This window comes from Saimiri boliviensis, chromosome 17, assembly GCF_048565385.1.
Source record: "Saimiri boliviensis isolate mSaiBol1 chromosome 17, mSaiBol1.pri, whole genome shotgun sequence".
NCBI classification, from domain to species: Eukaryota; Metazoa; Chordata; class Mammalia; order Primates; family Cebidae; genus Saimiri; species Saimiri boliviensis.
The window spans coordinates 64,459,946-64,474,434 of NC_133465.1; the positions used below are offsets into that span (position 1 = coordinate 64,459,946).

General features: G+C 55.0%; 1 protein-coding gene across 3 annotated transcripts; it reads right to left on the minus strand.

Moving 5' to 3' along the window:
- Positions 1–864: 864 nt before the first annotated feature.
- Positions 865–13,533, minus strand: FDXR (ferredoxin reductase). 3 transcript variants are annotated; one of them, XM_010342448.3, is made up of 13 exons: positions 13,364–13,533; positions 12,697–12,815; positions 12,535–12,606; positions 5,107–5,199; positions 4,777–4,899; positions 4,459–4,572; positions 4,065–4,166; positions 3,184–3,291; positions 2,846–2,930; positions 2,515–2,714; positions 2,254–2,425; positions 1,427–1,597; positions 865–1,297 (listed from the first exon to the last, which is right to left on the minus strand). In XM_010342448.3, the coding sequence occupies exons 1-13, from the start codon at positions 13,440–13,442 to the stop codon at positions 1,167–1,169; spliced, it is 1,569 nt and encodes a 522-aa protein (XP_010340750.3). In that variant the 5' UTR covers positions 13,443–13,533; the 3' UTR covers positions 865–1,166. The 3 variants fall into 3 exon arrangements, with proteins under 3 accessions (XP_010340750.3, XP_003931804.3, XP_010340749.3); XM_003931755.4 differs by lacking the exon at positions 12,697–12,815 and having other exon boundaries at positions 12,535–12,632; XM_010342447.3 differs by lacking the exon at positions 12,697–12,815 and having other exon boundaries at positions 5,107–5,202; positions 12,535–12,632.
- Between the last annotated feature and the right edge of the window lie 956 nt (positions 13,534–14,489).

The following is a 14,489-nucleotide window of genomic DNA, read 5'->3' on the forward strand; positions in this document are numbered from 1 at the left end:
CTGATTTCGAGGACCCCTAGGTTTATAAAGCTAGGCAGCATCTTTGGGGCTGCCATCAAAGGTAGTGACCACTCTCCAGACACTGGGAAGCCCTAGGGAGATTTAGGCATTTTTTTTTTTTTTTTTTTTTTTTTTGAGACGGAGTCTCACTGTCGTCAGGCTGGAGTGCAATGGCGCAATCTCGACTAACTGCACTCTTCGACTCCTGGGTTCAAGAGATTCTCCTGCCTCAGCCTCCCGAGTAGCTGGGACTACAAGCGCACACTACCATGCCCGGCTAATTTGTGTATTTTTAGCAGAGACGGGGTTTTGCCATGTTGGTCAGGATGGTCTCGATCCCCTGACCTCGTGATCCACCCACCTCGGCCTCCCAAAGTGCTGGGATTACAGGCGTGAGCCACCACCTAGCCAACTAAGGCACTATTCTTAAAGGCCAGTGGGTCTGGCTGGAAACTGACAGAGGCAGGAAGGCTTTGGGAGCAGACCGAGAATAGGACCTGGGCCAGACTCGCCCGGGGCACCCAGAAGCACAGGGGACAAACTGCTGCTCAGCCTCCCCCCCCAAACGCTCCCCCCACCTAAGGGTTAACCAGGGGGCCAGTGGAGCAGGCAGGCTGGGGTCCCATCCCGGGTGGCCCTAGTGTAGACAGAAGACAGGCAATCCGCAACCACAGCAGAGCCGAGTGGAGAAAGGGAGGTGCCTAGGCCAGGCCGGGCTGCCGAGCCCCCTCAGGCCCCCAAGAGGCCCCTCCGAGCAGGGAGTCGTCTCCGCATCACTACCTGGTGATGGCAGGGGAGCTACCACCAGCAGGTGACCCCAATCCCAACCAACCCTTCCAAAAAAAGCCCCCATCAACCACAGCCCTTGGTTGCAGCTGTTTTATTTCCAGCATGTTCCCAACCTGGTGACCCTCCACAGTCCAGCAGGAGAGAGGTGGGAAAGAGTGAGGTCAGCCGCACCTCCACACGACCCTAAGGTTGCCTCGGTTGCTGAAAGCGAAAACCTTGCTGGCCAGGGCAAGCTTCCCCAGGAGGCAGGAAACACCCTGGAAGGGCAGCCGAGCCTCCAAGCCTGGCCTGCCAGGATGTAGCAGAGTCCCACACGGCAGACCCAGCCCTTCCCCTCCCAAGACTCATCCCTTCCCTGCCAGGGACTGGGGCTGGGCTCAGTGTCCCAGGAGGCGCAACATCTCCTGAGGATCCACCAGCTTCTCCCGGGGCTTCCCAGTGCCCTGGCCCCGGGCCACCTCCTCAGCATCCAGCTTCTCCCAGTCTGAGAAAGAGACTGGCTGGACCCCTGAAGCAGAGGGGAGACTGTCACCACCTCCTCCTTCACCCCTCCCAGAACAGCCCCCTCCCAAAGAGTGAGACCCCCAAAGAAGGACCTCCCACCCCACCTCCCAGGACTCAGCATCAGGGCCCAGACCTCGGCTGCTGAGCAGGGCCTGGATGGCTGTGGAGCCAGGCCTGGGGCCAGAGGGGAGCAGCCCGGCCTTCAGGTCCTGCAGCAGCGTCTGGCCGGTGAGGAAGCTGTCAGTCATGGTTGTAGCTATGACCCCTGTGGGTCCTCTCTTCACCCAGCCGCTGCAGTAGAGGCCTGAGAGGGGGGAACAAAAGGAGAAGGAAGGGAGGTGGCTGGCCACCACCCTGGCCATCCTGTGCCCACAATCTCTACCCACGTGCGCACACACACACAGACACTCCACGCCTCCCCGAAGACTGCTGGCTGAGCCTGCGGTGGCCGCTGGTCCACTGCCCTGGATTCTTCTCGCCTTGTTTTTACCAGACCCCCTTACACCTTGGTGTCCCTTAGATGAGGGTATCCCTAAGCTTAGAAGCTGCAGTTTGCCCCCCTGCAGTTTCAGTTGGCCCTTGATAAATGTTTACCCAATGAACTAATGACTAGATAGGTATGTGGGCACTTAGTAAAACTGGAGCTCCCTGACTGCCTTATCTATCTCCATCCCAGCACTAAGCACAGGGCCTAGCCCAGAACAGACCTCAGTGATTGTTTGTCGAATGACTTAATGACCACACATAGGTCCCATAAAGTTCCCAGCTAGACTGGAACTTCTCTTGGAGCCAAGAAGAGGGTGGCGCTGGGTCCGGCCACCTGAAGAAGAGGGCCTGCCCTGCAGAAGCTTCTCAATGCATGTTGCTAGATCCATGAATGCATGGCCCTGACCAGCTGGAGATGCCAGCTTCCCGGCCTCCCGCCAGAATTCGCCACCCAGGCCCCTCACACCCTCTCACCTGGCACATCCATAACCCGGCCCTCCACATTGGGGATGACCCCAAGCCTGGAGTCAAAGGGCACACTTGGGTCGATAGGGCGGCTCTTATACCCAACGCTGCTAAGCACCAGCCCACAAGGGAGGTCTTCCATGGCTCCCGTGGGCACTGCCCGGGTGGCCTCACCGACACCCTGTTGGGGAGAGGGGAGAGTGTGGGCAACTCCAGGCTGGAGTGGCAGAGGCCTGGGAAGGGGCTGTCTTTGGGAAACGTGAGACTCACCTCCAGTCTAGTGACTGCCAGGCGGACACCTGCTGCCCCCCGCCCATCTGGTGAGGGCAGCACCTGCTGGGGGCTTCGGAAAAAGCGGAGGCCCCAGGCACGAGAGGCCGATGCCCGGCGGGCAGCCTCCTCCGGCCCTGGCTTCTCCATGGCCGTTCGAAGCAGCAGTTCCGTCAGCCGCTTCCTTGGGCGCGGGACCTCTGTCGGCATTGTAGACTGTCTGCAGGCAGTCCCTGGAGCCTGGCCCTCTCCCCGAATGCCCTTCCCCGACCCTCTCTGACTTAGGCCACACCCTCCCCGGTAGCTGGTGGGCCAGGCCAGGGTCCTTCACCTTTGAGCCTGTCCTGGAGGCCCAAGAAATCCACAGGATCCAAAATGGGCCGGGTTCCTGGTAACTGAATCATCTCCCGAAGCTCCTTGAGGGTGGGGGCAGGGAATGGGGGAGGAGGTCAGGTCAGAACACTGTCCACCTGAGCCCACCCCAGGGTCCAGCCCAGGCGGGAGCAACCACCACCCACCTCTTCCCTGAAGGCACAGGGCCCCGGGGCCCTAACTGCCCCCTTCTTCCATCCCAGGCAGCAGCTACTCCCACGGGCTCTGCCCCACCCGACTCCTGAAGGAGAGACCCTCCACCTGGAACCCGGGCTCCTCCCACTCTGGCCCCAGCACCTTAATGGTGAAGGCCACTTGCAGGGGTCCACGCCGGCCCACTAGCCACACTGTCTTCACTCGACTCTGCCTCAGCACACGCAGTGCTGCTTTCGTGATGTCCGTTTTCTGGCACAAAAGGAGGGCCTTGAAATCATCAGACACTGACCTGGGAAAGTGGACTCTCCGTTTGGTCACGTCCCCACCGTGGGCCAGGAGAAGGCTGGTGGCCCAAAATTGCACCACTGCTCCCCCCTGGTGGCCTGATGGAGCATTGCTGCCAACTCTGCAGATGACTCCAACTCCTCGCACACCAGGCTCACACTTGGCATTCAACAAGTATTTAGTGGACCTCTCCTATGTCCTCAGCCCCGTGCCAAGAGCTTGGAGGGGCATCACTGGGGAACAAAAGAGACAAGGAGCAGGCCCTCACAGAGCTTCTGATCTGGTGGAGACCGAAATACTCCAAATGCTCATCCACGTGTGTAAAATTGCTGTGGCGGTAACAGGCTGCGACACAGTAGCCGGGTCTGTGGGAGGAGGTGTGATGGGGCCGATTCAGGGAAGCCAAGGGACAACCAAGATCTAAAAGATGAACTTTGGCTATTAACGGGTGGGAGGTGGGCGGGGATGGTCCAGGCAGCGGCTGGTGAGAGCCAGGGTCCTGTGGGTACTGCAGAGTAAAGAGAAAAAGGCCCCCGGGCTGGAGAACAGAAAGTGCAGGGGAAATGGAGGAGAGGACGCGCGTGGAACTGCTCTTCAGAGGGCCTCTGCGTGGGCACCACGGGGAAACAGAGGCGCTGAGCCTGGCTTGGGGAGGGGAGGCCTGAGCCCTGCAGACAGGCCCACTCTCTCCTCAGGGTGACCCCACCTCCACCCCTCAGCCCCAACCTACCACTCACCTCCAGGTGCTCAGGTGGGGTGAGTAGGATACGGGCTACATCCAGAGCCACGTTCCCCTGCCCCAGAATCACAGCTGTGTCACAGCTCAGGTCTGGCTTCAGCTGCAGGGGAAAGGTCTGGATGGGGCCCCTGGCCTTGCTTCATTCAAGCTCACCTCAGTCTACAGGTGCCTCATGCCCGGTCCCCGCCGTGCCCTGGGGCTTCCCCACACCGGGTAAGTCCACAACTCAGGTCCCTCCTCCCACACCTGGACCCAGCTCTCCTGCCAGGCCCTCCCACTTCAGTCAGCAGGATCTCGCCTCTCCTCACCACTGGCTGGCAGCTCCCTCTTTCCCCAGGTCTGGCATCCAAGGGCCGAGGGGTAGGAAGACGAAGCATGCTCCCCAGACTCACCTCCTGGTTCTCAGGAAGCCCGTTGTACCAGCCCACAAAGGCCCGGGCGGAGCACACACCTGGCAGCTCCGCACCAGGAATGTCCAGGGCCCGATGGTCCTCTGCCCCGTAGCTCTGATGAAAGATGACAGGCCCAAGGCCCACAGCTCTCAGCACCCGCGCTGGCAGGCCAGGTAGCCCCCCAGGCTCCCAGCGGCCCCCTTCCAGCTTCTCCTCTGCAGCGTGCATCCTGGCCTCACCCCTGCTGCCCTCCACCGCCAGCCGCCAGCCGCCTTCTGCAGCCCCTGCCTCCCCCACCCAGGGCCTGGCAGCACTCACCAGCACCACGGCATGGTAGGCCTCCTGCAGCTCCGGCACCGTCACGTCCCTGCCCACCTCCACGTTGCCCCAGAAGGCACAACGGCCAGAGTGGGCCGTCTGGGTGAATGTGTTGATGACATTCTGCCAGGTGCCCCGGAAATGGGAGGGGTTAGAGGGTGAGGCAGCTCCAGGGACCCACGTCGACACCACCCTCACCACTCTGTGTCCCCAGGATGGCAGCTGGGTGGCATCAGGACAGAGGGCATGAAGTCCTTTCATCTAGCCAGGGAGCCTCCCCGCCCCCCTCATCTTGACCACACCCCAGCCTCCAGGCCCAGAGACACCCACCTTCACCTCGGGATGGTCAGGTGCCACACCAAAGCGTACCAGGCCAAAGGGCACAGGCTGCTTCTCGTAGATGTCCACGTGGGCCTGGGGGTGCTGCTGGGGAACAGGGTGGCAGCTGGTGGGGCGGAGAGAGAGGCTGGGACCCCCTCCAGGTCCCCCAGGCACCCAGACAGAACACTCCTCCCCCTCCCCAGACAGCAGGAGCGTTCAGGACCCTGAGCTGAGAATACAAGGCTTATCCCTGTGCAAGGAAAAAGAGCATTCCTCGTGGCGGCTCACACCTATAATGCCAGCACTTTGGGAGGCTGAGGCAGGTGGACTGCCTGAGGTCAAGAGTTCGAGGCCAGCCTGGCCAACATGGTAAAACCCCATCTCTACTAAAAATACAAAAATTAGCCAGGCATGATGGTGGGCACCTGTAATCCCAGCTACTCAGGAGGCTGAGGCAGGAGAACCACTTGAACCTGGGAGGCGGAGGTTGCAATGAGCCAAGATTGCGCCACTGCACTCCAGCCTGGGCAACAGAGCAAGACTCTGTCTCAAAAAAAAAAAAAAAACGGAAGGCCGGTTGGCCCTGGGCGATGGGGAGAAAGTGGCCAGCTGAAGAGGGCAGTAGCTTCTCCAGCTGGAATTGAATCAGTTGTATCAGGGCAGCTTCTCTGTCTTCTGAGGACCTGAGGACCACCCTCCGAATTCACAGGGCCTCAGCTCTAGTGCCAGGACCATGCTCTGGGAAAGGGGAACAGCAGGACAGGCAGGGACACAGCTGGGGATTCTCAGGGAGGAGAGATGGAAACAGACCTGCTCCCGTCTTAGAAAGAGTCTCTCTCATGCAGCGTTTCTGCGCTGACCGCCTTCCCAGGGCACCTTGAGAGGCCGTGTGGAAGGCACAGGGTCGGGGGTACAGCAGGCAAGTCTGGTCTGGCTCTGCCACCAACCAGCCACATGATCCCAGCAAGTCCCGGGGCCTCCCCAGGTCTCAGTCTCCCCCTCTGCACACTAGAAGGACGATGGCTCCCTCTCAGGGCTGCTGGGAAGCACCCGAAGGTCAGGGTGGTGAGACTCTGGGCCCCAGGCCGGTTAGCAGTAAAGCAGCTGGGGCTCCCATGGCTGACACGTCCAGTCCCCCATCCTATCCCAGCTCCTCGCTATGACACCTCCAGCTTCACTGGGACTCAAGGCAAAGAAGCCCCTGCCCATCAGTTGCCCTACCCCTGACTAAGGCTCCCACCCACCTCCTCGCCTTTACTCAAATCTCGTCTTGCCCTCCACTCGCCTGCCGGCTCCCAGGTCCACCCTCCCCCACCTGCTACCTCTCCCCATCCCAGGCCAGCCACAGGGGGCTACCCAAACCACCTCCCTCAAGCCCACAAAGAGCACTGGGCTTGGCGTCAAACAGGTGGCGTTGTATGCCAATCCCAGCTCCACCACTAGCTGGCTCTGTGCCCCGGGGAAAGTTTCTTCTCTGTCCAAAAGAAGATCCCTGTGGCGTCATGCTCAAGGTTAAATGAGTAATCAGGCAGCCCAGGGTGCAACCTACTCTGAGTGCTCAGTCTGGGAGGGAGCAATCATCACTATTCAGTTGTTGTATGTCACTGCCTTGCTCTAAAATCTTCTCTGGGGCCCAGTGCCACTGCATCAAGTTCAAACTGCTCAGCCTGGAGGTCAGCACCTTACCCGATCCGACCTCTCTGACTTATCTTCCATTCTTTCCTGCTACAGATCCTTCACTCTGGGTCACAGTGTCCTCTCCAGGGCCACCTCCGGAACGCTAAGTCCGCTGGATATTCTTACCCCTTATCTCTCACGGCTGACCTCATCTTCCAGGAAACCTCCCTTTCTCCTCTCCCTCTAGCTGCTCCCCAAGGACATTCTCTGAGGCACCCCGCTCTCCTCCCTGGGGATTTTAGCCACTCCCTCCTGTCACCCCAAATTCCCCTGAACTCGCTGGTGACTTTCTACTCTCTCCTGCCCAGACCTCCCCCGAAGCTCCAAACCTGAGACCCCTGGATGTCCCACCCCAGACATCTCAAATCCATTCAGATTCAAGCCAGGTCTCCTCACCCCAAACAGCTCCCCTTCTGTTCCTGTTCCCTCGACCCCATCCACCCAGAGTCCAAGCTGGAACCTGCGGCTCCTCCCTGCCCCCTCCTGATCCCATCAATCCCCCATCCTCCCAGTCCTCTTCCTCACCCCAGCAGCTCCCCACCACCCTCTGGCTACCAGCCCTGCCTGATCTAACCTGCAGGCAGAGGGGGCATGAAGGAAAACAGCACCCCAGAAACTCTCCAGTGAAGCCAACCACCGGGACAGCAGTGGCCATGAGAATCCTTCGGGGTGTTGAACGTTGCTGACTCTTGGGCCCAGCCACATGAGCTCTGAGCTAAGCCTAGAAATGTATATTTTGATAAGATGCCCCAGGAGACTCTGATGGTGGAAGAGGAGGCAGCTTCAGACACCTCCCAGAGAAACCTGCCTCCAGAGCCTGGACAGTGGCTTCCAAGCTCCCCAGGATCAGGGTCCCACCTACGTCTCAGCCTTAGCTCTTACCCCCTCTTTCCTTATTGGACACACGTACCTTCCAGAACTTGCCCTTTGCCCTAGGGCCATTCTCTTCCTCTCTGTCCATGCAGTTCTCTGTGCCTGGGACACTCATGCCATTGTTCCCCAACCTGACATCTACTGTCCTTCAGACTGCAACCGGGACATCTCTTCCTCTAGACTGGGCATGAACTCCCTCCCCACACCCCAGTGTCTGTGCTTTACATCATCAGAGCCCTAAAATACCTTGTCAACTAGCCACCTGTACACCCACCCTACATTCGAATATCAGGTCCTCGAGCACAGGGACCATGTCTGTCCTGCTCACCTCCATGTTCCCAGTGAAGCCTGCACCCAGAATGTGTTGTGTCCAGTAACTGATTACTGAATGGAGAACGTGGATGGCCTAGCATGGGGCTGCCTTCGCTCAGGTCCCAGTGCCATCCCTGCTCCGCGGTGGAAGCTTGGACAACCTCACTCAGCCCTAGAATCCTTACCTGGGAAGCAAGAGGCACGACACCTGCTTTGCAGGTTGCCATGGGGATGCTACCAGATGCTGCACTCTGTGCCTGACTCAAGCTAACTGCCACTGTCCCAAACGTGCTGCAGGTGGTCCTGTCTTAGGAGCACAGCCAGCAGCTTGGAGCTCCCTGTGAGCAAAGATCAGCCCAAGGATCAGAACAAGGATTGTAACTGTCCTGAGCCCCTGCCCATCCCGTCCCACAAGGAAAGCACGGGCAAGTGTCTGCCAGCTGAGTGCAGCTGTGGCTCACGCCTGTAATCCCAGCACTCGGGGAGGCCGAGGTGGGTGGATCACTTGGGGTCAGGAGTTCAAAACCAGCCTTACCGACACGGTAAAACTCTGTCTGAACTAAAAATACAAAAATTAGCCGGACATGGTGGCATGCACCTGTAATTCCAGCTACTCAGGAGACTGAGGCAGGAGAATCGCCAGAGAGATCCAAGATGGCTGATCACTAACAGCTCGGGATTGTAGCTCCCACTGAAAACGCAAAGAACGAGAGGACGCCACACCTTCACATGAATTCTTGTTGCTCACGCACCGGGAGATTCCCAGCAGAGGAGCCCCACGGGTCGCCAGCGCGACTCTTGTGACCGGCGAGGCGGTTTTGCCGGCGCCTTGGAGCGACGGTTCTTGGTGCAGAGTCGGAAAAACACCATTAATCTTAACGCCGCTGATTTGGTCGGTGCAGTGGGTTGCTCAGATTTCGGCGCTGAGAATCAGTAAGTTGGACGTCCACTCAGAAACCCAATTACAAAGACGGTGAATTCAAAGACCACAGATGGATAAATTTATAACGAAGGGAGGAAAACGGCCAAAAAAGGCTGAGAATGCCCAAGATCAGAACGCCTCTCCCTCAGCGGGGGATCACAGTTCCTCATCAGCAACGGAACAAGGCTTGATGGAGAACGAGTGTGTTCCAATTACAGAAGCAGGCTTCAAAATGTGGATAATGAGAAACTTCTGTGAATTAAAAGAACTTGTTTTAACCCAATCTAAAGCAACTAAGAACTTTGAAAAAAGATTTGACGAAATGTTAACAAGAATACACAATTTAGAGAGGAATATAAGTGAATTGATGGAGCTGAAAAACACAATAGGAGAACTACGTGAAGTATGCACAAGTTTTAACAGCCGAATTGATCAAGCAGAAGAAAGGATATCAGAGGTCGAAGACCAACTCAATGAAATAAAACAAGAAGACAAGATTAGAGAAAAAAGGATACAAAGGAACGAGCAAAGTCTCCAAGAAATATGGGACTATGTGAAAAGACCTAATCTACGCTTGATAGGTGTACCTGAATGTGACGAAGAGAATGAATCCAAGCTGGAAAATACGCTTCAGGACATTATTCAGGAAAATTTTCCCAGCCTAGTAAGGCAGGATAATATTCAACTCCAGGTAATACAGAGAACACCACAGAGATATTCCTCAAGAAGAGCAACTCCAAGGCACATAATCGTCAGATTCACCAGGGTTGAAATGAAGGAGAAAATACTAAGGGCAGCCAGAGAGAAAGGTCCGGTTACCCACAAAGGGAAGCCTATCAGACTTACAGCAGATCTCTCAGCAGAAACCCTACAAGCCAGAAGAGAGTGGGGGCCAATATTCAACATCCTTAAAGAAAAGAACTTTCAACCCAGAATTTCACATCCAGCCAAACTAAGCTTCACATGTGAAGGAAAAATAAAGTTTTTTGTGAATAAGCAAGCACTCAGAGATTTCATCACCACCAGGCCTGCTTTACAAGAGCTTCTGAAAGAACCACTACACATATGAAAGGAACAAACAGTATCAGCCTTTCTAAAAAAATTATCAAAAAGAGCATCAATATAATGAAGAATTTACATCAACTAATGGACAAAATAGCCAGCTAATGGCAGTATTAAACTCATGTATATTATTATTAATTCTAAATTTAAATTGACTAAATCCCCCAATCCAAAGACAGGCAATTTGAATAAAAAACTAAAACCCATCAGTATGCTGCATCCAGATCCATCTCACATTCGAGGATACACAAAGACTCCAAACAAGGGATGGAGAAAGATTTACCAACCAAACAGAGAGCTAAAATAAATAAATAAAAAGCAGAAGTTACAATTAAGCAACAAAGATCAAAAGAAGCAAAGAAGGACATTATATAATGATAAAAGGATCAATGCAACAACAAGAAGAGCTAAAGATCCTAAATATATACGCACCCAATACAGGAATACGCAGACATACAAGACTTATAAAGAGACTTAGACTCCCACATAATAATAGTGGGAGACTTCAACATTAATATTAGACAGATCAATGAGACAGAAAATTAACAACGATATTCAGGACTTGAACTCAGATCTGGAACAAGTAAATGTAATTAACATTTATAGAACTCTGCACTTTAAATATACAAAATATACACTCTTATCAGTACCACATCATATCAACTTAGAAGTTTAAAAGAAATCTTGGTTGGCTCCTTGTTTGCTATTCTCTTCCCTCATTTTCTTTCATGTCTCCATTATTAAGGACAATTATAGGCATACCCATATTTAGACTGCATTCTAGCTCGGGCAATAAAGCAATACCCCCATCCTCTCTCCTTCTTCCTCTTTCTCTTTCTTCTTCTTCTTTATTCTTTTTAAAAAAAAAAAAAAAAAAAAAAAAAAAAAAAAAAAAAAAAAAAAAAAACCAGATAGACAATCCCATAGTGAGTTTCTCAAAAAAAAAAAAAAAAAAAGAGAATCGCTTGAACCTGGGAAGTGGAGGCTGAAGTAAGCTGAGATTGTGTCGCTGCACTACAGCCTGGGTGACAGAGCAAGACTCCATCTCAAAAAAAGAAAACTGCCTGGAAGGCTAATTCTCCCCACTTTGAAAATTTCAGGCTCAGCTAATAAATTGTCCCTTTGACAAAGCCCTTCAGGGCCTCTCCAGCCCCCATGCGCTCCCCAGTCTCCATCCCAGAGCTCAGGCTGTCCTTCCTCCCACATGGCCACACGCCCACGGCCTTGCATTCCAGGATGACTCCCCACATGTGGGAGGCCCTTGCCAAAGCCCTTGGTCTTCTTCAATGCAGCTCAAATGCACCCTCTCCAGGAAACAGTTTTTTTCTTTTTTTTTTCCTTTTTTTTTTGAGACAGGGTCTCACTCTGTCACCCAGGCTGGAGTGCAGTGATGCGATCTTGTCTCAATGCCACCTGCGCCTCCCAGGTTCAAGCAATCATCCAGCCTCAGCCTCCCAAGTAGCTGGGACTACAGATGTGTGCCACCACGCGTCGCTAATTTTTGTATTTTTGTAGAGATAGGTTTTCACCATGTGGGACAGGCTGGTCTCGAACTCCTGACCTCAAGCGATCCACCTGCCACAGCATCCCAAAGTGCTTGGATTACGGGCATGAGCCAACCCCTCCCGGCCCAAGCAAGTTTCTGATTGACCCCACCTGCCTCAGCTCACGCTGCCCACATTATTGTAATTAGCTTTCACCTGTGTTGCTTGGGAAGCATGCATGGGTCACTTTTCAGCAGAGTGATCAACTCATCCCGGTTTCCCAAGAACCTCCAGCTTAGCACTGAAGCCTCTTGTCCTGGGAAATCCAGGCAAGTTGGTCACCCTACATTTCAAGTATCTTTGTGTGTGAGTGTGTGTGTGTGTGTGTGTGTGTGTGTGCACGCGCATAATTAAAATATTCATCCATCCTCCTGTCTCTCCACAGACACTCCAAGCCTCTCCAAAGCTAGGCCACTGTCTCATGTCTCAGTTAACCTGGGTATCCCCTCTCTACTCTGTCTCAAAGTCTGATGTGGAGCCTCAAGGATAACCTGTAGCCTTGGCTTGGGGCCCTGCCTACCAAGGCGGGCACTAAAAGCCTTGAGATCCTGGCCTTCACAGGGGAAGGGGGAGGGGCAGAGGGCAAGCCGAAAGAACAAAATGGCAGGGGAAGATTGGAGTTATGGATGAGGAGGGCATGGCAAAAAAGGTAGTTACAGAAAGCGGAGGAGGCGGTTAGCCTCAAGATGCAGGATGTTTGGGACACAATGAAGACAGAGGAGAAAGGAGGGAAGATGAAGGAGGAGAAAGTCATTCCGCACGTATACACAAGCCTCCTGGAGTGCGTGGCCACAGAGGCAGAACTGACCACCTACCACTGACCACTGGCCGCTGGCCACCAAGTGGTCCTCTCTCACACTGAGGATGTGAGGAGAGGGGAGCCCCAGGTGTAGGTGAGGAAGTAAGTGGGGAGCGTCCAGGCCAGACGGCTGGGAGCCCCTTCCCCATCAGGTATCCAGGAGTGGTCTTAAAACCCAAAGAGGGTGAGGCTTGCCCTTAGGACTGGAGCAGCAGGTGAATGATGTGGACTATGAGGAAGTGGCTTACCTTTAGCAGGTGCTGGGCGGTGTAGAAGCCGGCTGGACCACTGCCCACCACACAGATCTGGGGGGTCTTCTCCTGGGTGGAGAACTGGTGGCGGAAGCCTGGGGCCAGGGAGAGGAGAGGGAAAAGGTCAAAACTGACCTCTTTCCCCAGTCCCAAACCAACTCGAAGATCCAACAGAAGCTGGAACTTCCCAAGCTTCACCCTCACCTGCATCCTCCTTCTCTTGCTCCTCAAGGCTTTGGCATTTGCAGGGTCTCTTACTTCATCTGAACCCCCAAAGGCTGAGTCTTCATCCAGAGCCTCTCATCTCACCCATGAACCTACTACACCACTGCTAATGGCCTACCCAACACCGCTTCATTCCCTATCCAATCGGGTGGAATCCCATATCCTTCCAACAGCCTCTATATCATCCCAATCTCACCCCTTCGGTTTCCCCAAAATGTCGCCCCTCTAACCCTTCTCTCTCCACAAAACGTTATATTGCCCATATAGACCTGTTTTATTCCTACAATCCCTGTTTCGACTCAGACTTCCCTCTCACCCCACAGACCGCCGTATCACCCCCCGTCCCCGCCATTCACCCCGTCTCACACCTGTGGATCTCATAGTCTCTCCTTTACACCTTTGTTGACCTCCGACTCTCACCCTAGACATCTCATGCACAGATCCCCGCCCGCCCCCGTACACCACCGCGATCTCGCCCGCAGGAAGAGACCCCTCCTGTCTCGCCCCTCTCCAGCCTTGCCCCGGCTCGGTTCCGACCCCTACTCAGAGCTTCCAGGCCTCCCCGCGCTCCCTTCCAGCCCCAAAGGCGCCCTGCTCCTACTCGGGGTGCTCCCGGCGGAAAGCGGCCGGGTCCAAGGCCACGCCGACCGGCCCCACCAACGCCAGCAGCGCGAAGCCATGGCTGGGAACAGCAACCTGCAAGTGGGTCCTGGCAATCGCCCGGCACTGCAAGCCCGCCACCACCTAGCCTCTGGCTCCGCCCACAAGCGAGGCCCCACCCCAATCCCCGCCCCCGGCGCCCGGGGAAAGCAGAGCCTTGCGGCTCCACCCTGACTTCAGAGAAAATCCCGCCCCCAAAAGAGAGGCCCGCCCTCAATCACGCCCCACCGTCTAAGCCCCGCCCCTCCGAGCTTCCGGGACACACGCGATTTAATATATTTCTCCCCAATCCTCAACTTCCCTCCAAATCCCGGAAGCCTAGAGTTGGAAGAGAGCGTATCCCCATCGCTGTTTCAGTCACTCCCCAAGGAAGCAGCCAATTAGAAAGGAGCTTATTTTACTTAGCCGCACCCCTCTCGGGAGGCTCTCGTCGCTCGCTGATGACGCATGCTACATTGCCATTTGGTAGCGAATCCTCCCGTGTGACTTCGTCCCAGCCAATCACGAGTCCTGCTCCAAGCGAGCCTTCCCAGTTAATCTGGGAAATTAACTAGAGTGCGGAAATCTGGGCAGAGGGAGCTCCGCCAGGAACTCAGCAGCCTCATTCTTCGACCGCGGGTGTTGTAAGCCCTACAAGATGCTGTCCCTGTCGGGCCAGGGAGAATATTAAACCCTGGAGAGCTCGTCCCACCTCACCTCCTTTCCCATTACACAGGTGAAGAAAAGGGGGGCGGGGCAGTGGCTTACGGTACTACGGACTGAGCCTCCGACCCCTCTGCAGCCGTGCCGGGACCCGGGTTGGGGCACTTCCCTCGGGTTCATAATTTAAGGGGGCTCCAAAACACTCAGTCATCAAGATAAATGTTATACTGCGACGTTTTAAAATGGCAAAATTAATGCAAAAAGTCTATGATCAAAATATTTTTTAAAATAAGGATAGGATCTTTAGTAACAGCTGACCCAATAACCTAATGCCTCTTCCTTTCTCCCATGGGACCTCTTGTCAAACATTACTTCCTTGGAGAAGCCTTTTCTCTGACCCGTCCCCTCCCACGCTCCAAGGGGTT